General features: G+C 37.8%; 1 protein-coding gene across 3 annotated transcripts in view; it reads left to right on the top strand.

Annotated features, from left to right (window-relative positions):
• Positions 1 to 24,299, top strand: part of PCDH11X (protocadherin 11 X-linked) — a 470,689-nt gene that overhangs the window by 332,846 nt on the left and 113,544 nt on the right. For 2 of the 3 annotated variants that reach the window (XM_054075388.1, XM_054075389.1), the window contains exon 6: positions 10,692 to 10,890. The exons of the other annotated variant lie outside the window; for it this stretch is intronic. In XM_054075388.1, coding sequence (XP_053931363.1) covers positions 10,692 to 10,890 — 199 coding nt within the window. The remainder of the gene's footprint in view (positions 1 to 10,691; positions 10,891 to 24,299) is intronic. 3 annotated transcript variants of the gene reach the window in all.

Consider the following 24,299-nt stretch of genomic DNA (forward strand, 5'->3'; position numbering starts at 1 on the left):
TTTAAACTAATGGAGGGTGGATTTGTACTGGATAGAAGGAAGAAATATTTCACAACGAAGGCGGTGAAACTCAAGCAGGGAAGTAGTGGTGGCCCCTTCCCTGGAAACATTGAAGATCAGGTTAGATAGGGCTCTGAGCAACCTGATTTAGTTAAAGATGTCCTGTAAATGTCCCTTCCAACCCAAATAATACTATGACTCCAAGCAGTGTGCACCGTGTGTTTGGCCTCCCCTCCCCAGCCCTTTTTATTTCTCAGTTTTTTGGACAGTTGTACTTGGGCATCTTTCCAAAGATGCAGGGACTCAGATTGTGCTATTTATAAGTATGCAATAATGTTATTTTTGGTTTTATACAGTTAATGGCTGGGACTAAGTTGCTCTCAAGCAAGGCATTAGTATGCTCAGCGCTGCTGACAGAGGAGCTCGCTGGTCTGTGCGGGCTACGCAGCCAGCAGTCCTGTGAGGAAAAGCTGGTCTTCATGGCTCAAAGTGCCCAATCCTCACTTTCGCTGACTTTGTTATTTACCCTTTAAGTGTTTTTTTGCGTATCTTTCGTTGACTCCTGGAGTTACTCAATAAACCACTTCTCTCGGTTTCTACGTACTGTGCATGGCTGGAGTTCACCTGTTTCCTCGCTCACCTCTAGTAACTGCTTATCAGGGAAACAACCCAAGGTCGCAGAGCTGTGCTTTATAAAGCCGAGTCCCTGGTGACAGACACCTCAGCCTCACAAAGCAGACCATGACTTACAGCTCCCTTTCACAGCTGCACTCTCGCTGTGATTTCAGAGCACCAGCGTAGGTCGTGGCTGGGTTGGAGTCAGGGCTGCAGGCACGTCGCCTGCTCTCGGCAGCGTACAGCATCTCTCAGCTTGTTCTTCCCTCTCACTTAAACTCCCTCTATTCCCCTTGCCCAGAACTGCATGATTTCTTTATGCAAACTAACATATGCTGCATTACTTCGGTAATTTGTATTGTCTATTTTGCTCTGTGAAGAAAGATGAGTAAGTAATCGTAATAGTCCCAAAGAATGTCTGCAGTGAACATGAAAATAAGCTAGGAAGATTTAAGGAACAAGAGAAGGCTAATGGCTTTATATTTTGCTTTACTGAAATTACACAAGTGGTGAATACTGAAAGACATATATTCTGGTTATATGAAAGGACAATTGCAGAGACATAGCTCTGTAGGAGCGAAGGATGGGATCAGTGATACAATACAGCACTTCAATTTATAAATTTTTTCCCATTTATGAATACGTATTTCAGATATCCATTTAAGAATGTGTTAGTAGCTTGTAGCTCAATTCACTTTAGCAATTTTGAATATTTCATGTATTCTACTGTAAATAACATTTAAAAACATATTCATTATCACCTTGATAGTAAATGGAAGTTTTCTGACTTCAATCAAAAAAAAAAAAAGTAGTGCTTTTTAAAAAGAATATATAGAGAAAAATGGATATTTCAAATATTTGAAATAAAAACAAGGTATTTCAAAAGTGTTCATCGTGGCATTTGCCGCATAGCATCTTTCCTATTTACAGTTACAGAAGATTGAAACAAAGCAAAGTGAACTAGTTAAAAATTCATTTATTCAAGTATATGGAATAGCTTCTTCTATTGAGAGTAAATTTTTTATCTGTCAATTGTAAAGGCAATTTCAGGATACACATTTTGACCGTGGAAGCTTTCTTCGATTCCTGTCAGAGATACCTCTTCTGGTGAAAAGTTTTCTTGATCCGGAGAAGACTGTCCTGAACCACTGGAGTCCAGCGAAGAGCGTAATGCTGATGAATGTCACCATACTTAAATGCTATTTTACTTCATACAGAGCAAATACAGTATGAACTGCATCACCGCTGGTGAATTTTGGCCTACAGCTCTATTTTACCCAGGCTAGTCAGTGTTCTTTGTATTCTCTTGTATCTTACTTAAACATTTCACCTAAAGGTGGATGAATTATCATTGCTGTGAGAATGTGCTTTAGATAGGTGACTTTAGATGGCAAACACACTGTACACTGAGAATTACGAATGGGTAATCTAAGTGGTTAAAGGATATGCTGAAGGCTAGAAAGATAAGTGTTGTGAGCAAATGCTGATAAAGACAGCAGAAAAGAGAATGCTCTCACTGCTCTCTCAGTAAATCTTAAGTTTCCCAAGAGCCCATTTTGGTTTTGTCTATTCTTTCTCTTCGCCACAAAGAATAAGTTGCTTTTTTGGACAACTGCATAAAATATATTTAATTTAACCTTCCATTTTTACTGTCATCAGTTCCCACTCTGGCTAATCAAGCACGTGTTACCAAACATTATTGATTTGCTGCTATAACAAATTAAATACTATTATAACAAAGGTGTGCTGTCATTACAAGTATGAGATTGTGATGTGCCAAAGAGCTGCTTTTCTACTCACATTAAAAGGCTCTTCACTTTTAATATTTTTTTTTATTTTAATTTTTTGTTGACTATTCTTAGGAAGGTATCGCAGAAAACCTGCTTCTTCACTCTGTCAGGGTACAGCAAGGGCTGGCTGCTCCCTGGGAGCCAGGAGCGACAGGTGGTTCCCACAGCTTTTGAGGACTACTGTGAATGATATAATAATTGGAGGAAATTTAGTCTAGAAACCTTTGGATTTAAACTTATTGGCCTTGTTGGGTTTTTTTTCCAAAAGAAAAAGAGGAGATCTGTCTTTCTCACAGCTCTGAGAAAGAAATGTCTTTCTTGTTACTCAAGTTACCACAGCCTCTTCAGGTTCTAAGCTTATACTGCAACTTGTTCTCTGCCGTAATTTGTGTACCTTTTCTTTTTAATCATAGTGAGTTCACATTCGATAACTACATATGTGAATATCAAACATAACATTATTCCATGTCTGTATTACACATGAACTGCTTGATAATCTTCCCACTCAAATATCCTATCCACATCTGCAGTAAAAAAAAGTCTGTGGAGCCAAGATTTTTTTTACGGAGTGAAATAGAGCTGACGTGATACACAGCCACATGTGCTAGAGTATTTAAGAATACTCCTTGAGCATGTCTTACTAAACATATGTCTCTTGTGTTTTTCTTCTGACTTCAATACACTCCCAATGCAAAGACCAAAATTAGATACAAGTCCTTTTTCCTGGGAAACAGTAATCGGAATAGGTCCGTTTATTGTTAGAAGTGATGGAGGCACATTTTCAAGCCCCTTCAAGTGAATACTTCTGGTAGCTTGTGAAGTTATATGCATTTGTATTACTTCAGAAAGATTTGATCTTGAAATGAAAAACTGGATAGAAAAAAAGCTGCAAATGGAAATTGAATCGGGTTCTTGAGATTTCTTCCAGGTCTCTATAGCTCTGATAACCTCATCATACTTGAACTTAATGGCTTAACTTTGACTGCTATGATGCAAAAGCGGAGGCTGGAGGTCAGTGAGTGATTCACTAGAACAACATTTATTATTTCCTGAATCTATGCCTTACTGAAGAAGAAAGATGAAAAATACTTATTTGAGCCACAACTGAAATGTACACATTAACAGAATTAAATTAGAGCTAGAGTGCTGTGTGCGTTTATGAAAGTATAAATTCTGCTCTACTTCAGTATTCACACAAAGAAAATACTAGCCAAGAAATGGTGTAGCTTTTGAAAGAAATATTCACAGTTGTAATAATTCCTAATCAATATTTCTGCTAAAAAAGATGTGTGTTGTTGGGCCAGCAATTGGAATTGATGTCAAATATTACCAAAGTGTTTCTGTATTGCTGTTTATTATTATGTTATTTTAACTAAAATGGCTTTGCCTGTCAGAAATCAAGCATTCGAGATAATACCACCAAAGATGATAACTTGGAAAGTGAAGCACATATTAAAAAAAGTCAGAATTGAGACTTTCTTATTTTTCAACCTTAGCAACAGCACAGCCACAGCACAACTTTCATGTGTAATTTTTCTTTAATCACATGTCAAATTGAAGACATGTGAATTAAACTTGAAAGAGCATGCTTTCAGCTATCATTCTGACATCTAGTTAGCATACAATAACTGCCTTTCAAAAGCTAAATAAAATGTTTGACATGCTTTAAATGTTATTTTCAGCTTTATTTGCTTTTTTATTTCAGTTCTTTGTTATTGTTTCAAGAAGCTCAGAAAATACAATTTAATTGTTAAATGTTGCTGGTAAGTGTCATGTGAGAGATACCCTTTGTTACAACGAGGATTAGAGTCTGAAAACAAATACCCATTGAGGCTCTTAATCAGAAATGTGAGGAGTTCCAGGTTTATAATGTTTTTGTTCAGCGATGATTTGGCTAATGAGTTTGTTCCGTGACCTCTGTGCTGCAAGAGGAAGATTGGAGTATCAGCTGAGCTTCTAGTAACTTCAAAGAAAAATGGCATCAGTGAAAATTTGCCTCTTAAAGCAGGTTGTCTTAAAAAAAGTTTCTTTTTCTTACACGCATGAAAAAGGATTTAACAAAATTATTCTTTTTCAATAGCCAATAGCTGAAATACAAAATATTTTTGCTTATCAGTTAGGTGCAGTTTTACATGCCTGCGAGAAATAGCTGTAGGACCATGTAGGTATGATTTTTAAAAGGCACCCTGAGTAAGTGAGCGTGATAGAGTTACAAGATAGTCTTGCAAGATTACTCCTCATCACTTGAGCCAACTCTTTGTCTAGCTGGGTTCACTCACAAGGTCTCACAATTTTAAGTAATTTCCATTTGAGTAGGTAAAGGGGCACCGTCCATTCCACTGATTTGCTGTGGAGGTAGCAATTCTTTCACTGAAAAGCTACAAATCTGTCTAGGATAATAATCCACGTTGAATTTGCATTTGTCTGGGCGGTCAACCAAGCATTTTGTGGCTATTTTGAAATGCATAGATTATGCTTTCTGCGTCTAAAAAAAAATCAATAAAATGGGAGGAGTTGTTTAAATCCGCAATAAGTGAAAGCCTAAAACTATTTACCTATCTCATATTACTAAGGAACAGTTAGATTATTAATCACAGTGAAGAAAAGTAAAAGTATTTTTCAAAGCTTTCTCTTCTTTCGAAGAAAGTCAGACAATTTATGTTCCATCAGTAAGGATACCAGTTACTGACGTTAATGATATTAAATCAGGAGGACTAGATGAATTTATAACAAAAATGTCAAAAGGATTATTTTGAGTTTCAGAAGTTTTAAATGTCTGAAAATGTAATATATTGTCAATATTTAAAAGGGTAAATATGGTAAATAGGGAAAACAGTAGGTCTGTTTGATTTGACAAACAGAAAATCAGAAGCTGAAAGGGACGAAATCATTAAGAATAGGAGAGTAACTGATACAGCTGAAGTTGTTCAATAAAAAGAGGGGCTTTCTCAACAACTTAGTCTTTATGAGATGACAGTATTGGCAATAGTTGATGATGCTACTTTTTTATGTGAGAGAGGGAAAACACTGATTTTAAAGTGTTTCCGCTAAGTTTGGACTTCCCGAAACAGCTGGATATCGTCACTGTGACACACATTACATCTTCCCTTTCCCCAGTAGACAGGCTCTTTAAAAGAACCACCAACAAACAGTCCTGTCCAGGGTCGCTGCAGGCCATTTTGAAGAAGTTATCAAAAACCCAACTGCTAAATAAGAAAAGGTGATTACAGTAGTGATTTATTATTAGTGAAGTGTTCTAGTTGTGTGTAGTGATGGTCACCAAGTGTGTTCAGTATCATTCTAGATGCTCCAAAACAAAATACAGGTAATTGTTGGATAGAATTTGGAAAATATTATAATTTGACTGAAAAATGATAATGCTCTAAATATGTGTTTTGTCCATTACCAAGTAATCAAAATAACGTAGTAACTTCTTAGTTACTATTTACTGCTCTGAGCTGCAGTATGTATGTGAAATACAGACTTAAAAAGCTATTGATAGGAACTGTTTGGGCTATAATAGCTATCCTCTACATTAAAAAGTTTAGGGAAATGAAAAATAAAAATACTGACTTTTCTTGAGTCATAATACAAAGACATGTTTCCAATTGGGTTTCTTGTTGGATCCTTATAAGTGGTTTGTTTTCATGTTACTGTGAGAATTTTACCATGCCGGTAGCTGGATCCAGTGTGTCTCTATCAAAGCATATGGAACAAATCATTGTAGTTTTGGAGGAAAAGGTGATAGTTGAGTATAAAAAAATTTCAGCTGAAAATTATAGTTTGATTAGGGATTTTCTTTGGCAACTGAGAAGTAGTGCAGGTCGTAATTGAAGATAGTTCTTGTTATTTAAGGCATGCATTTCATACCTTCCCAGCGTTTGAAAGATGTAAGCAACTGAGAAAATGAATATTAATAGCAAACTAGATTTTAAAGTTAAAAAATATTTTTGTCTATTTCTTTATTCACTGGCTGCTAATGGTGGAGAAAAATATTGAAGTAGTCCTATTTTTTACTGTCGTGCTTACAGCATCTCCTAAATAAGGTCTGTTTGAATCAGAATTATCATCTAAATAATAGAATTAATTCAACATAAATTAAATAGTAATATGTTTTCTTTATTATCTCCTTTTAAAAGGATATTAATTTGCTTCAATGAATGAAAATAATAAGGTTAATAGTTTAATGTTCCTTAGTTGATATCTGCTGCTTTTTCTATTACCTTTTTTCGGGTTTTGATTATAAATTGACTAACCCCTGGTGTATAATTCCAGAAATCATTCCCTTCGATGTATCCAAAGCTATTTACTTAGACTCATCTTTTATTATTCCCACTGCCACAATCTAATTATTGTAGTGAAAGATTGAACACAGAATAGTTTGGGGCTTTGATCAGTCTTCATATAAATTTCAATAATGAGAGTAAAAGGTCTGCGGTTTTCTGAGATAATTTGATCCCTCCAGACACACACTGCTAGTACAAAATGCAGTTCGGTTTTGGATTCTGTATGAGACCTCTGACGGAATTTGTGTCTGAGTTCGTGACATCTCTGGAAGCAAAATTCTTTTTTCATACCAATGAGGAGTAATTTAATATTGTTAAATATGTCAGAGAAGTGATGTGCCGCTGTACGTTTTTCCTTAAATTTTCACTTCATTTTCCCCTCTCAGTTTAATTGTCTGTGTTACAAGTTCCTACATCAGCATTTTCAGAATCCACTGAGGATACGTAATGGGTTTGCTTGCATTTCTCTTTTTGAAAAAATATGCTGTCAGTCAAATAAATAAAACAAACCATAATCCTTGTTATTCTATTACTATCGGTGCTAACTCCCTTTGGAGATAAATAGAAAAGGAGCTGGAGTCTGAGGATATTTTGTAATCTTATAAATTGAAATTTAAACGCCTTAAGGAGGAAATTTCCAAAATGATCGTGACAGAAGATAAATCCCAGCTTTTGGCAAAATTTTATTAGGATTACTTGTTCCAGATCATTGTCTGATGCCTGCATGAATTAAGGAAATGACAACACTGCCATGTAGAAAAGCAGCTGATTTGTTTTGTTTTTTTCTCATCTTGATAAACTCTTCTGAAAGTACTGTCATCAATATTATCAGGTGTGACACAGACACTATCAAATTAAAAATTATGAGCCTGGAGCCGATGACAGCTAAATCATATGTTTTTTATTTCTCCTACTCCATTTCTCCATCTCAGTTTATGTCACTAAATGTTTGCAATTTTTTACTGAACGTGAAGATTAGTTAGTGATTAGTTAGTTAATTTTATTTGGGGTATGGCTTTTGATTTTTCTCACTGGGCTAGGCAGTTAAGAAAAAGACTTGATGACTTTGTGGTCTCCTTTGCTGCCATCTGCTAAAGAACATTTGCTGGATTTTGATGACAAACCATGAAGAGAAATATTCATTCGTATGAAGTGAGTGAATCCCATTTGCATGTAATAGTAACCATTACATTCCCAGCTATTCGTAGAAGCTAATACTGCTATGTAATACTAAAATATTAGCTAAAATAAGATTTTAAGAATACTTTATTCTTAAAATCCAGTGGTAGCTTGCAACTGAGAAGATACAGCATAACACGAGTACCAAATAGCACGTGTGCAACGTGAGACAACACAAAGACAATGTAAACCTCACAAAATGCCCATAGTTTTTACAGTTTATGCAATGAACGTTGATTTTTCGTAGATGCTGTGAACAGCAGACTCATTTAAGACCCGGGAAACAGCGTATTGCATTTTCACATATCAGCATTATACAGCTGTGTGAGCTCGGAGCAGTTTTATATGTAAGGAGTGAATCAGAAACACTATGGAAATGTTTTCACGGAATCAACTCCACAAAACTTTCATTATTTGGACTTTCAGATGAGAGTCAACTGATCCTGCTGGTATGAATAGGGCTCTGAGAGGGAATTGACAGTTAAGAAGTAGAATAGGATAAGTCATATTAGTAATTTCTGTGGATCCATCTGTCTTTCTGGACTGTGCAGAGACAGCTCCTGTGTAAGAATTAGAAAAAGGAAAAGACAGCTGGTGGGACAAACGGGACCACGGTCCCAGCCAGTCTTCCAGCGAGCCCTGGGAGCACCGGCAGGCGGCTCATTATGGAGTTAAATAAGAGTCTTATGGTGATAACAGAAATGCATGAGTGGGGAAGCGTTAGCTGTGAACCTTTCACCATCTGAAATTTTTCCCGACGGGCTGTAAGCTTTCTCCTACAGTCACAAGAGGGATGTCTTCTCCTCTTTCTATCCTATGTGACAAGAAGTTTTCTATATTCAGGTTTTCAGACTTCTTCAACTGATTTCTTCCCTTGATCTGTTCCATTTTTTTTTAAAGATCTGCCTAATGAAGGAGAATCTAAAATCTGCAGATTTGACAAACAGGAAGGCAGAACTGGAAGGCGAAGTGTACTTGATAAACAGATAAAATCATCTGGAAAAACAGAATGGCAGGAAGAATAAATGCAGAGTACCATGCTTAGGCTCCAACTCCAGCAATCAATGGCATCAACCAGAAAGAGGACAGCTAGCAAAAGGTCGTTAAAAATGGGCATTATGGTGGTTGGCAAGGAAAAGGAGTTATGATGCGATGGAAAAGGCAAAGCAGTAGTGGAGCCTGCAGGAGATGTGAAATGATCCTCTGCTCTACTCCTCACTTTAACGATCTCAGCTGAAGCTGCATAACGAGTTTTGAGCAGTGCACAGAGAAGCATGTGTGAGCACGAGTGCAGGAGGGAGCAGTAAGAGACATCAGAAAGCACACGACAGATTGAAATAATAAGGTCTGTTTATTCTGAAGTAGACTGAAGTGCCAAATGCCAGAAAGATGAGTGGGAATAACCAAACCATGATGGATGGGACTGCAGAAGTGATTTAATTTCTAACAAGAAAGAGGCAGCTTAGACCGTAGAAGAAAACCTCTCCGTTAGTAATGGTGAAGCAATAGAACAGATTTTCTGGTAAAGCCGTGAATTTCTTACTGGTAGCTTTTAAGAAGAGTTTTCACTCACATCTGTCAGGAATTGCATAGGTGAAGTTGATCTTGCCATTTTCTTGGCTGTACCACACTGCACAGCAGCTGTCTGTATATGTAATAATGTCACAATGACAAAAAGAGATCTTGAAAAATAGAGGAACTTCGCTTTTTAGCAAAAACTTAATATAAGCAATGGTGTTCAACACTGTTACCTATAAGAATCAAATATCTAGGGATCTCTGACAACATCTGCTATATTATAAACAAGATATATATTTTTTGTATGTGTAATTGCATCAAAAATCTGATCTCCAGCATTGGTAACCCCAGTAGTTCTGGAACTGGAAAGTTTTGCATTGCCTTTCAAATGGAATTTTGAGTAGCATGAGGCTAAGAACATTTGAAATTGTTATTTTTGGGGTTTTTTTGAATCTTCATGTTTCCAAGACACTTGGAAATAAGCAGGAGAGCTTCTTATTTCTTTGTTCATATCTTCTTTCAATATTGGGGGTGATTTACATTTCACTTATTCGGCTTCTAAATCAAGCAGAATCCCTTAGGTAATGAAAATGTCCTATGTACGGTGCTTCAGATGCTTCAGCCACCTGGCCCTTCCTTCAATACCTGTGCTTTCCTTCCCTAGCATTCTGTTTCTCAGCTTCCAGTCTTTTACAGTTAAGATACAGATCTGTGATATAACAGAAATCAGAGGGGTTGTAATGAAATGTCTGAAGAAAAGTAGTGGAATATACTTTTAATTCATTAGTTTAATGGATGTGCAAAATCTATTAAAATTGTTTTCAATACATAAGGCTTGTTATTGTTTGTTCTTTCTCTGCCTGAGATGAATCCAATAACATTAGAAGTATGTTACATTTTTAGCCCCAGAAGTGTGGAACGGCTTTTAATGGGAAAGAAAATGTTTTTTGAAAACTGGAAAACTGAGCAGCGAAATAAATTGAGCCTCAAAAAGTGATTGAAATCTCCAAGTCAATATACAAAAGGCATCCAAAGACTTGTGAAGTCTGACAGAATCTCTTTAGTTTGAGGTGTCTTTCATTTTGCATCAGGGCTTACATTTTTAAAAAATAGAAGAAAGCGGTGCTGTCAGGTGAAGCAGGTTTGAGAGCAGGCTGCCTGTTCATGAAAGCCTGAAATTGTGCACAACTCTAGATAATGCGTCTTCAGCAGATAACTGAAATAATACATTTCCTAAATTGCTTGCATTAAGCAATTACTGATACTGTAGTGGAAACCATATAATTTTCTTCCTTCCTTGTAGCCTCAGCGCCGTGTCACGTTTCACCTACCAGATGGCTCCCAGGAAAGCTGCAGTGACAGTGGGCTCGGAGACCATGAACCCACGAGTGGTGCTAGCACATCGCACCCTCTGCCCCTCGGCTTCCCTCAGGAGGAGTACTATGAGCAAGCTTCACCCAACAGCCGGACAGAAGGAGACGGCAACTCAGACCCGGAGTCCAGTAAGTGATGAACTCTGGTCATCTTAGCTGTTAAATCATTTAAATATCAAAAATAAAATTCTTTTTCAGGCAATTATTAAAACTGAATGTTGATTTTAATGCAGCCAAAGAAGCCCCTTGTTTCTAAACAACTAAACCGTTTCTGTGTTTCTAAAAATGCTGTCTGCCCATTGGAAATGAAACACTCTTGAGCTGTTAAGAGTTTATAGGATTACTTGGTAGTTTTATAGATCTTCTGTGCCATGCGCAGAGGAGCTTTCTGATGGGGTTAACACTATTGATTTACAGTCATAAATACTGCTCTGAGGGAGTTTATGCTGTTTAATGTGTTTCCCTATCCAACACTAGTGCGTGTTATATTAACTAGGAGAAATTCTGGGTAATGAACAGGTTTGTGAAGGCACTGCAGTCTCTGGAAGTAAAGGTATAGGTAGAATCATTTACATTGGAAAGGACTTCTAAGATCATTCAGTCCAACCGTAAATGTAACATTGCCATGTCCACCGCTAAACCATGTCCCTAAGTGCCACATGGACACATCTTTTAAATACCTCCAGGGATGGTGACCCAATCGTTTCCCTGGGCAGCCTGTTCCAATGCTTGTCAACCTTTTTGGTGAAGAATTTTTTCATAATATCCAATCTAAACTTTGCCCTGGTATGACTTGAGGCCATTTACCCTCAACCTATCACTTGTTACTTGGGGGAAGAGACCAAAACCCACCTCACTACAGTCTCCTTTCAGGTAGTTCCAGGGAACGAGAAAGTTTCTCCTCAGCCTCTTTTTCTGCAGGCTAAACAATCCCAGTTCCATCAGCTGCTCCTCATAATATTTTGCTCCCTTCACCAGCTTCATTGCCCTTCTCTGGATGCTCTCCAGCAGCTCAATGTCTTGTAGTGAAGGGCCCAAATTGAACACAATATTTGAGATGCGACCTCTCTGGCACTGAGTACGGGGGATGATCACTTCTCTTGTTTGGCTGACCACACTATTTCTGATACAAGCCAGGATGCTGTTGGCCTTGGCCACCTGGGCACACTACTGGCTCATGTTCAGCCCCCGGTCAGCCAACAAACCCAGGTCCTTTTCCCACACGCAGCTTTCTATCCACTCTTCTCCAAGCATATAGCGTTGCATGGAGTTGTTGTGACCCAGGTGCAGGACCCGACACTGAGCCTTGTTGAACCCCATACAGTTGGCCACTTGATTCATGTCTTGATTTGTCTTCTGAGAACAACTACGGTATGTAGTAATCGTCTTAAAAGTCTGTCCTCTTCTGCCATTGTCACTAACTTCTTATGATATTGAAAACGGGCAAAATCAAGGTGAGCTCAGGACCGCAGTAGAGCTATGGATACCAGTATTGCTTTCTCTGCCATGATGTGATAGCCAGATAGAGACTCCACTGTACTTTAGTCAAACGTTAATTATCCAGGGGCTCTTTATCTAGATTAAATTGAACTGCGCCATTGATAAAGAGACACTTGAATGTGTGTAAGCCTCTAAGGCCTTGTTAGCGGCCTAATAAGTGATTTGAAAATACATCTGTTCTGGGCAAAACTTGGCCCGAAAGGTGTATTTCAGCTGCTTTAGTGTATCATGAAGAATTAATTAGTAAGTCCTATGCACTTGAAATAGCTCTGTGAGAAGGTAGTTACATCTCTTCACTGACAAATACGGCATCCAGCAGAGAGCATTACCTCCAGCTCCTTGCTGGCTCTGACAAATTCAGCTGGGCTCTCGAAAATTGCACTGCTGCCTTTGCCTTGTGCTGCCTGAGACTGGACTCTGAGGGGCTTATCTGCACAGATTAGATCCAGTCTCTCTTTTTCTTTCAGATCATGAACTGTTAATGGGGGACCCTCAGTTTCAGACTTCTAAAATTTTCTGAAGTTATATGGTTCCTGAAATAATGCAGAATATTATTTTCTTCTGAGCTGATAGACAGCTAACGAGAACCATCAGAGGTTTTGAATGTGTTGAAAACACTATTCATCACTGGCTTTTGTTTGTGTTTATGTATTTGAGGCTGTAATATACTCGTAAGATTATTCTAGGCAGTCAAACTGAATTCTTGACAGAATGAGGCTCTAAAGGGCTACAAATGTACCCCGAAAGAAATAAAATTTCAAGTTACGTATTATATTTGCTGCTGTTGCTATACATATGTATGACCTGAACTTTCTTTCCAGCTACCCCCTCCTTTTATTGTTTATAAATCTGATATTTATGCTTCACTGCAGTGAGCAGGATGTGCATGAACTTAGGATTTGGGTCCTTTCATGTAGAGAGCATGGGACAGGACCTGGTGTATGAGAAAATGATAAAACAGACGTGTGGATTGCTGTTTATAAACAGGCTCGGGTTTTGGACTTAGCAATGCTTTTTGAATGCAGTTTTTGCAAGTTCAGAAGAAATACGGATCATGACTTTTCTAGAATGTTGCCCTAATACCAATGCAGCTTTGATATCTGAATATCATTGACATATATCACTGTGTGGAGACTAAGCAGGCATCTGATGTCTTTTCAAGTGTGAAGTTGAAGAAAGTTTAATCACCTGTCTAATTAGATGACTGTTCAGTTTTAAACTTGAAATCACAGTTTAATATATGTTATGTGAAGATTTTTTGCCCTTCTAAACATGTATGTTATTGAAACGGTTTGATGGACACAATATAGCATGATCCTTGCAGTGCAGAAAGTGTAGTTTGCAGTCCTTTTTAGTGTTTTATACTTACATTAATGGCAGCATCTAGTGGCAGGAAAAAAAAGCAGATATAAAGAGATGTCTGTTGTGTGCATTCATACCCTTAAGTAAAAAAGAAGGGGAAGACCCACAGCATAGTTTTATTCACTGTAGTGCTGCAAAGTGGCTTATGGTAGGTAAGAAAACCCAAAATATCTTCTGTGCTGATCTGTGAAAGTGTTCAGCCTGAGTTTCATTTTGTTCTCTTATGCGCGTGTAACATATTTGTCAGTAATGAAGTAGTGAAAAACACTCTGAGTTGATAGCTTCCTCTACAAAGAAGCTGCTAGATTTTTCTTTATTGGTTTTCTTTTATCTGCTTTGGAGTTGTATGATATAGTCACAGTATTCCTGTTGTTTCATGGACCAAAATGTTGTTAATATGAAAAGAGGAAGGAATTTATGTTCAGATAATCTCACTAGATACCCGAATTCATATGATGGAATAGGCATGGCCTTTATTCTGTACGAAGATCTTTGATATCTGACCTGTCTTAATCTGAAACATTGTCTAAAACATTAAGCCTGATTAATCATCTGATGGTGATTTAGTTCAACTTTGCCTACCAAGGAGACATAGACTTGGGATGAAACAACTTCAATAATGTCTAGAGGCTACTGAGACGTTAAGTAGCTTATGAAAGCTGATGACAGATGCCTCATCACACAGGGATATAGTCAAAAGTGTTTTCTCCCTCTCGTTTTTCCTGAATGCGGTTCTTAGGTTTTGTTAATTTCTCTAATAATGATTGTATTTTGGAAACCTTAAATTTATTAGCAGTAACAAAGCATTTGTTACAAAACACTGAACAGATGAGCATTACTTAAAGTACAAAAAGCTGAGAAATACTGGTCAGAGGAAGCCTTGCAAATTCTCTTCTAATATAGGACTGAAGCAAGGGTGGAAGAAGAACTGTAAGAATATAGTAGTTAGAAAACTATAAGCAACTTGTGTGTACACCTTTAAAATTAACTGAGTGTACTAATTAAAATTAGAAATAGGCTATTTAAAATGATTTGTCTTTTCATACTTTAGTTTCCTCCTCAAAAAAGCATAATGTGCAGTGTGGTAGATGTGTCATAAGGAGGAGATAGATGCTAGTAAAGTGTCACAGTAAGTAAACAGTAATATAAAAAAGCATGTAGGTTTGTAGAGAACATTATCCGTAAGTAACAGTACTAATGTATAGAGTATTTGTATATTTTCTGCCTATAAATTGTTCAAGCTAATAATGATGCTCCAATAACTCCCTATGCTAAGAATTTTAATGATACCGTTTTTTTTTCCCCCTGTATTATGTTTGAGTACAAAACACACTACAAGCATAGATAAAAAGTAACAAATTCTCTTTGTAAACTTCCCCAGGAAGCTCTCTCCCAATGGTGCCCACATAGTGGCTCCAAGCAGTGAGGTTGACCAAGGGGTACATGTTATGCTTGGTTATTTAATACAAGTGTAACATATTAATGACAAATTTTCATGCTTCAACTGTTTTTATAGCCTTATAGCCTGGCTTTTTTTCTTTCCTCTAGAGAATAATGTTGGTTTTTTTTACTTTTGTCTTGAGAACATAAAACACACCCAGTTCAGCTAAGAAACTGAGCAGAGTAAGAGGAATGTAATTGCAGCTTTGAGGGGGAAAAAGCCAGAAAACCTGAGAGTAATCCGCAATTAAACATTTGTAATTATTTTGTATAAACAAAATGGAAGTATAAACAAAGTTTTCAAAAATTAAAGGACTAGTTAATGAGGCAAATCACACTGAGATTCCAGGGGTTCAAACAAGAGAAAACTGGCATCTTGAGGAGAGAGGGCCTCCATAATGGTATTTTATATGATTTAGTGACTAATAAGCAAAGAAAGTTGTTTTGAAAATCAGAACACGTAGTGCTAAGGAAAGGATGGCCAAAATGGGAACCGATGTGTACTGTCACATCATGTCTATTTCAAGCTCGTGTTGCCATAAGTGCCTATGGCTGCTTTGCTTGTATTTCCCAGTTGTCCCTACTCTTGTGGCAGCACAAGCATTTGTAGAGCTACTTGGGTGAACAGGATGGAAGAAGTCATCAAGGTTCAACCTGATCTTGGGAGGAAAGATTATTTTTAACCAAATCAGTTCCCCAATATTATTCGTTACAAGAGGCGCTCGCTACTTGTGGACAGCAAATGAGTGAATGAGTAGCTGGGGCAAAGCTTATGCTGGCTTTAAGTGATCATCAGACTTCAAGAGAATTAGTCTTAAGAAGAATTACAACTGTAATCTATGGTATTTAGCCACATAAGAAGGAGGTTTGCGGTAAGGGTGGCATCTGTTCATGATTAAAGATATTTCTTCCCCAAAATTGAAAGAACAGTTTCACCTTGCCTTAATTTTTGATAGGGATGATGTTGATGAGAGCAAAGACGGGCTGATGAAGAATGATGATAATGGAACTAAAAGTCAGAGCAGGTTCAGTGCATTCATGTGGAGGAGGAGAGATAATCTTCCTCCCAGGGTATCAAAACTGATAGTGTTTTCCTTATTTTTCTGTAATTCCAAGAGACAAGGTGTCAAGAAAAAAAAAAAAAGTGTGCAGCCAGGCTTCACTACTGGAAAATATCTAAAAGAAAGAAATTAAGATATATAATTAAGATATATGATATATGAAAACAATAAATCATATTGTAGGTTTACCTAGAATAGCACTAAATAAGGTGTATTATTTCACTTCAGTGACAGGTATTTTTAATATTGGGGAATACAGGTGTAGTTAGTCTTTATAGATCTAAGAACTGACAACTGATACTATGACATTAGGGTGGAGCATTAGTGGTCAAGAAGGAAGAAACACAGCTTAATACAAGAATTGAGAAATTTCCATCATTATCTTCATTAATGAGGTTGGCATTAAAGAGCAGGAACGTGCCAATGAAATATTCTACTATCTCAAAGCCAAGCATCACTGAAAATACAGAGGAGGAGGTGTCTATGGCACAAGAATTAGATTTTGCTAAGGATTTGGAGTAGTAGCAGTGGGATGAAGCCTAATAGTTGATAGTCTTTCTCATAGGAACTGGTGTATGTAACCAGTGTATAAATCACCGGCTCAAAATGACCTAAAGAAAAAAACAAACGAGTGTTACAAAGATAAACTATAAATCACCAGTACTTGATTTGATTGTGAAAAAAAAATGGGTTACTCCCAGTACAGGAAAAATAGAAAGGAAAAAAACCCTGAGGCAGTGATGATACCACAACTGACAGATTATGAATGGTGTTGGCTTCCCCCATTAACGAAAGGTGAACTCACTTGAGAAAGAGATGTAAAGATATATTATTAATAAAAAGGGGATGGAATCCTTCTATCAAGAAAAAGGAATTAACATTGGCTTGTTTAAACTACAAGGTAAAGGCTGGCTGGGAGTTGGAACTGCTCTCAAATAACAGCAGAGAAAGGGGGCCAAAATGACGCTCTGGATTGCTTCACAGGCAAATGAACAGGGGTTGTGCGTACACCAGCCAAGGCCAGAAATGTGAGGATTTCAAACAAATTAGTGAGGAAGTATAGGAGCAGGGAATGAGAATGCTAACTGGTTTGAAAGGGAAGCTTGATAAATTTTGAGAGGGCAAATAAATCACCGTCTGTAATAGGAGCAAATCTGTTCAGTGATCCAAGAGGTCCCTTTTCTATCTCCGTAATATGAAAGGTGTCAATGAGAGCGTTTGCTGTCTCAGTTCTGCATCGGTCCTTGGCTTCAGTTCCCGGTGCCAGGCTGGAGAGCAGGCTGCGGCAGCCGGACGGGGAGCTTGGCCCTGCTGCCCCCGTGCTGGCAGCCCAGCCTCGCCCCGGCGCTGCGGGATGCTTACCTTAATGACGCCTCATGGAGTCCTGGAAATCGCATTGATGTCACCACGAGCAAGAAAGGGTCAGTGCTGCACGCGGACGGCAGACAGCTGAAGATAGGAAGCTCACTCTCCCTGGGGAAAATGGCTGCATTTTTTTTTGCCATGCTGACTTCTCTGATAATCAGATACTCTGCAGTTGCTGAAATATACTCTTTAAACATCATCAATAAGACTGCTCTGGCAGCTGGACTTCAGACCTCATGCTGGGGCACAAGAAAAAATCAAACCACAAAGTTTTAAGTATCCCTTTCCCTGTCTGAAAACTGGGGCTGGAGTACTTGCCAGAAGATAGGATTTTTTTTTAATGGTTTTTTCGTTTTTTGTGTTCTCTTCTTGTCTCCATTTAGTTCCTCAGTAAGGTTGAAATGTAGCAGTAATATTTTAATTCTATTGTTGCTGCTTTATAAACACACTGCAGCACTTAGGTCTAATTTGAGAAAAAAAAGAAAGTACTGTCATTAGTTAAAAATAATAAATCTTAGGCTAAAATACATCCCCATCTACCACATCTGTCTATTGGGTCCCTTTACTTCTGCTGTATTGGGTTTTTCTATTCCCATGGCTGAACACTAATAATTAATTCAGAAAGTGCTGAGGTAATTAATCTTTCTGAGGCAATAGAGTTTGATTGATCTTCTACCTTTAATCAAATTAGCTTGTACGTAGGTGGGAGAATGTAATGGCTGAGTACGGTACTGTACCACTTTGTGAAATGCCAACCTTTCCAATGACCTCTTGAAAGCGTGCCCATGAATCACGTATATATAAACCACCACAGCAATCATTAAGTGGCTGTTTGATTTAAAAGATGGGGAACTGGCAGAGATCAAAATCAGAATGTGCTCAACACTCACTTTTTAAAGGGTGTCTCCTTTAGAAGTACAACATTATATCTGCATGGCATATGCTTGAGGGCATTGGAAGTCACAGGGCTGACAACCGTGGATTTTCTGGATGTTTTAGCTATCTTTTTCTAAAATAAAATAACTGTCTAGTCATAAGCATATGCAGTGAAGTTAGCCAACAGAAAGTCGTATAAAACAAAACACGATATTCTTGATTTGTTGATGGCTGGAGAGTGGAGAGGGGTGAAGAGGTCAGATTGTAGGAGTGAATTTACGATGACACCGATGAGTGGCTTCTGCAAGCAGATTTTTTACTTGTACGTAGGAGGATACAGATTGTACATTCAGAAATAATTCCATGATTTGGTAATTTGATCTCTGAGTGCCTGAATTAAGAATTATCAAGGCAGGTGATACAAAGAGGAAAAAATGGGCAAAGCAAATTAAATGAAAAAATGTAACAGCAAAAAGATTGTACTTCTCGGACCCTATCAGTCAAACACAGCACTATGAGCAAAAAGTCTGATTTTTAAAATCTTGTACTTTCTATGATAAGAAGCGCTCTGTATAAATTCTTCTGAAAGTAAATTTTAGATATTTCATTGTTGATATCAAAATATAATGCCTTGATGTACATTTTCTGCTGTTGGAAGAAAAGATAAAAGCAAGCTCTCCAAGATGCATCTTTCATGCAAAATCCATGTGGATTGATGGGGAAAATCAATGGGGAAAATCTGTTGGATTTTATAAACTGCATACTGAGATGAAGTAATAGAGGCAATACTAATGTGTTTGTGAATACTGCCTAATGTTATTTTTTATAGAAGTTTATAATAGAAGTTACTCTGTATAAAAAGATTACAAAGAATAGTTCCACCTTGGAGTTTAGGAATCAGTCGTTTCTTGCAAAATAATAAGGAAGGCTTTAAAGTGTTTGTTTGGGTTTTTTTTAATAATAAATGAGATCTGACATCTATAAACAGTGATTTAGTGGCAGATGTTCTGTGATATATATTTATGTTATCACTTAATCTGACATAGTAATGGATAATCCTATTTTTTTTTCTGTGTGAGGTTTCTGAAGGTTTTAGAATATATCGCTATAGCAAGCAGCCTGGTGGGGCAGAGGTGGATAGAGAACAAATTTCTTCCTTCTACTTTTTCAAACTCCTTTTAGATCAGTCTCGCTGTCACATTTGCAGTAAGTAGAGGCCCTGAAGTTTGGCTGGGTAAATGGAATCGCCTTTGGAGCACCCTGTATCCGGCAGTGCGTTAGGGCTTTGATGGTTGCGATAGCTTGAAAAGTCACAAAGGGCACAGATTTAAGCGGAAAGTTTATCTGGAGCGTATGAAAGCTGAACTCATTGATAGAGTTCCCTTCTGGTGACAGCTTTGAAGACGAGTCTATCTTAAATCAAGTTATGGATGAGATAGAAGTTTATCATGGGGAAGCAGACCTCTGCGAGCAAAGCGATCCCTTATCTTGTCCACCGGGTTCACAAATGACAAGTGTGAAGACCGGGCACAAGTGCCAGGCGGCAGCGGGAGTCTGGGGCGGCAAAGTCACCCCGCGCCGCCAAGGCTTCTGTCGGAGGGAAGCGCTGGCCGTCTCTTGACAGTAAGCCTTCCTTTGCTTCTAATTTTTATTAGGCCACCCACACAGTAAGATAAAGTTCATATGACGTTTCTGTTTCTATTACTCATCAGCCACAAAGCAATTCATTTTATGCCCTTATTCTGTCTGTCTTATTTTGTTTTAAACTTCCATGTTTTTCAAATTTTTAAGGACAGGAAAACACTGATGATGCAATTTGTTTCCTCTTCTTTTTTTTTCAAGTCGAGCTAATCAGTGACACCAGAAGGAGCTTTTAGCAATGTGAAATATTAAGATGCTTGTTAGCATCTGCTCCTGTTTTAAAAACAGAAATATAGATAAAACCTTTTTTTAATTATTTTATATAATCTAAGCCATGTAAAAAAATTCGTGATTATGGTATCATTTGAAGCCAATATCACCATATCACCAATCATAATTTATTACTTGATTTCACTGTGATTAATGAAAAATACATCACAAAATATATTTAATGACTGTGTACAGCTACCAGTGTGACTTAGAAATTAAACAAAAGAATTGTATTTATTGAACAAAGAAGATTCCCAGCTGACAGTGCACTTCAAGTAACAGCATTTACTCAGTCAAATCTGATCAGCTTGGTAAATCTAGTGATTGCTATCCTTGTTCATAGAGTCGTGGGCATCCTTTAATCTGATGTTTTCATTTTAACTGGACATTTATTAGGGAAACGGGATCCAATCCTAAAGTATGCACTAGGCACAACTAGAATTTTTGTTCCAAAAAGTTCATGTGTATCCATATATTCCTGGACAAAGGGGATATTTTTTCCTTTACTCTTAGTATATCTTTCAGTCTTCTGGAAAAGCAGCGTGTTTTTGATAAACTGCTGTTTCTGTATTTTTTGAGGTCGTATAATCTGTGCTGTGATCTTTTTATTTTCTGGCCACTTGTCAAACCTCAGCTTTGCTGTGATGAGGTCAAGGGAAGGCTCAGAAACCTTTGCACAAGCTCTGCATCAGAGGAATGCAGGGCTGGTGTCCTTGGTACACGCTGTTGATCCAGCTACTATAACACCAGCTTTTCTTGAAACCTACTGGTTAGGGATATTTTATACACATTCTGAAGAATAAAATACATCTGTCTGGGTTAAGCTGGACAGACCTAGGCAAAATATTTATGATGATACATTTGGATTTATATTACTTCTGAGGTTGAGAGTCTCACCTTTGTGTTTAATGCCAATAAATAATTTTGCTGCTTTCTAGGCAGCGGCAGAATTTTGTATGGGTTGTGTTTTATTCAGAATGCTGCGTGATTCAGTACTTCTATTATGGAATCAAGTGACATTCTAATTGTTTCTAAATGTTTTCAGAGTTAATTCTCATTCTGTAGATTGCTGATTTCCGCAGTTTCAGAAGCTCCTATCTGGCATATCCCTTTCATAATTCTCATCCTGCTCTCATGCTGTCGCTTATTTGTATACATCCATTCTGATGTTTCGCTTTGAATTAGGTTGTAAACTCCTTGGATTACTTACAGAAATTTTGCCACCTTTGTGGGGCTCCGAGTACAATGTGGCTTTAGGCATGTTTTATTGTCCCAGTACAGTTGCAGTAAAAACTTCCACTAATATTTGTATAATAAAAGTGGAGCCGATCTATAGAAATAGCTTACGCTGTACTAGCAATGCCTCTAAGTGCACAGCAAGTCTTTTTGTTTTCATTTCATTCTGTAAAAACAGATAGTTAGCTTGTCTTGTCTTAGATTCCAGACATTCAATCACGCTGTTGGTGCTGATGCGAAGTGGGTAACTCGTCATGTCGTGAAAAGGCAGACACCATGTGTGGACGAGGAGATGTGCTGATGCTGCTGAGCAGTACTGTGGAGGGCGAGTATTGTGCTGTTTTAATTTGCAGCGTCACCCAACTGCCAGATCAGCTTTCACAGAGCTTCTTGCAATAACGAGTTAGTTTAACCTTACTGTGTAAGATGTCTGGCAGATATACACTGTACCCGTGCGTGTTGGTAGCACTAAGTTGCAGATTGTATTTAACGAATGCTTTTGTGGTCCTCAGATTTGTGTTACTTCTGTCAGCAAAAGCAGCACAGTCGCATCCTGAGTAGCTTGGCTTAGGTGGGATAATCAGGTGAGATCGTGAGATGGAACAGTAGTTAACAGCATCGTCCCTTTTTCTTGCTTTATGCTTTGAAAAAAAACCATAGCATTCTGACAAGCCTTGCTTCGAAGTTAAACTGTTGCAGTGCTTGTCCTTGCAATGCATAAAGCTCTACCGAAAGCCTTGGTGTGTCAAATTAAAATTCTCCCTAAATAGTAATAGGAAGCAACAGCTGATCCAACTTAAATGCTGTTTCCAGGAGAAGGACATAGAGAGCTGATTCTTTATATTCTACTGTACTTAAATCCCTCTCATCCAAAATAGCTCTGTTTCTTTGAAATATCAGGAAGAACAATGACACTATTTCAATAGCAGTTCTTTTATCCGGTTATCTTGACTGATGTTCCAAAACCACCGTCCCAGAAGATGTGTCCTCTGTAGGATAAGACGTTATAAAGTCTAGCCCTCACCTAATACTTTAAAAGAAAGCAAGCATTTCTCTACCAAGAAAGGCTTTACTCATGTCACATACTAATCATACACCAAAGTACTGTTTAGAAAAAAGAAAGACAACCTCTGCCTCCCCTCCTCAGGAGCAGTACATGTAAAGAAAAACAGCAGCAATAAAGGGAAATAGGAGTAGTAAGAGAAACCACTTTGAAAACTATAAAAGCAAAAATTGTTTTTGTCTTATTACAACCAATATTAAAGCTTTGCTTTAAACACATGCTTAATTTTTTGCTGGGGGTCAAATATCACTGATTACAGATTCTTCTGGGGTGGAGTTCTCACAGATCTGTCTCTAAAATTATCTCCTTATTTCTCTTTTTTGTGAAGATCACACGAATCTCTTTCCATTGACCCATTATCAGTCAGCATTACTCTGACCCTACTCCAGTATTGGAACGTGTTCACAGCATTGTGAATAGGATGTGTGCCAGAAAAGAGCTGTAGATGAAACGAGTCCTTTACCTTTCATTGCTATGTCTTGTGACTAGAATAGCATTTGGTTATGTCTGTATGTGGGGTCTGAGTTGTCGTATGGTAGTTAGGACTTCAGATGCATAAAGTATGGTTTGTATGTTTTTGTAAAGAATATTAACAGATAAATTATCAGCTTGGATATTGAATTATCTGGTTTTCCATTTAAGGATTAATAATTACAAGATGTTTAGCTTTTGGAAAAAAAGATAAGGTACTTTCTTCTCAGTTTTATTTTGTATTTTTGTTTACATCTACTAAGCTACAGAAGGATTTCAGAAGTGTAGCGCTGTGAATTATTCTGGACTTGGAAAAGGTCATTTTTTTTTTTTTCCTTCCTGCTGAAATCTCCAGATTGTTTTGATACAGTGGGGATATTTCTGTGGAGAGAGTTTGTGTCTGGATCATTGTATGACTCCTGGCCCTTAATTTGTGTCAGAATGCATCAGGTCGCCAAATATATGTCACAGCTTCAGAAATGTTACTCTGTCTGTCATCCTGTAATTGGCACAATAGAAGAAAGCACCAAGGAAAGAGCGGTGGCGTTAGTAGGACTTCCTTTGCTGCTGGTATGAGCTAATATTATAGCTGGTAGGGCTCTAACATTAACACTTAACAGCTCGATAAACCTAATGAGTACACTTGGTTTTTGAAACCGCCTGCCTCTGTAACAGGAAAGCTGACTCACTAAATCTTAATGTAGTGGGAGATTTTCTGTCTCTGAGCGAAGGCGAGGCGTGTACACTGAGGCCTTTCAGGAGCATTTCCTAGGAGTGTGTGTATCCAGCAGAGACCTGCTGTGACAGGCAGCTTGCAATCAGAGCTCTTTGCACAGAGCCCCAGCAGCTGAGAGCAAAGAGAGGAAAAGTGGCATTCACGGTGCGTGTATAAAATTGCCAAGGAGACCACTGTCCACATCGTGATAATTCAGTGCACTGACATCAAAATTAACCACTCTGATAAACAATGCTACCACGGATCCCAAGAGAGGCAAGATTTTTAGGAACAGGGAAAAGAAGAAAATGCCTTGACACTATTCCAGCTCCTGGGTTAGCAGTGAATCATTATCAGGTTAAAAAAACTTAAGATATTAATATAGCTGCTAAAGAGCTCTTAAGAAAAAACTCCCTCATAATTCTTTCTTTACCTTTTTTTATAAATACTGACTTATAGGATTTGTTTTCCCTTTGAAACATACTTACAAAGAAACATGGTTCTGCTTTGTGCCTTCATCATTAACCTCTGCTATCAA

This window comes from Cuculus canorus, chromosome 10, assembly GCF_017976375.1.
Source record: "Cuculus canorus isolate bCucCan1 chromosome 10, bCucCan1.pri, whole genome shotgun sequence".
In the NCBI taxonomy this organism is placed as follows: domain Eukaryota; kingdom Metazoa; phylum Chordata; class Aves; order Cuculiformes; family Cuculidae; genus Cuculus; species Cuculus canorus.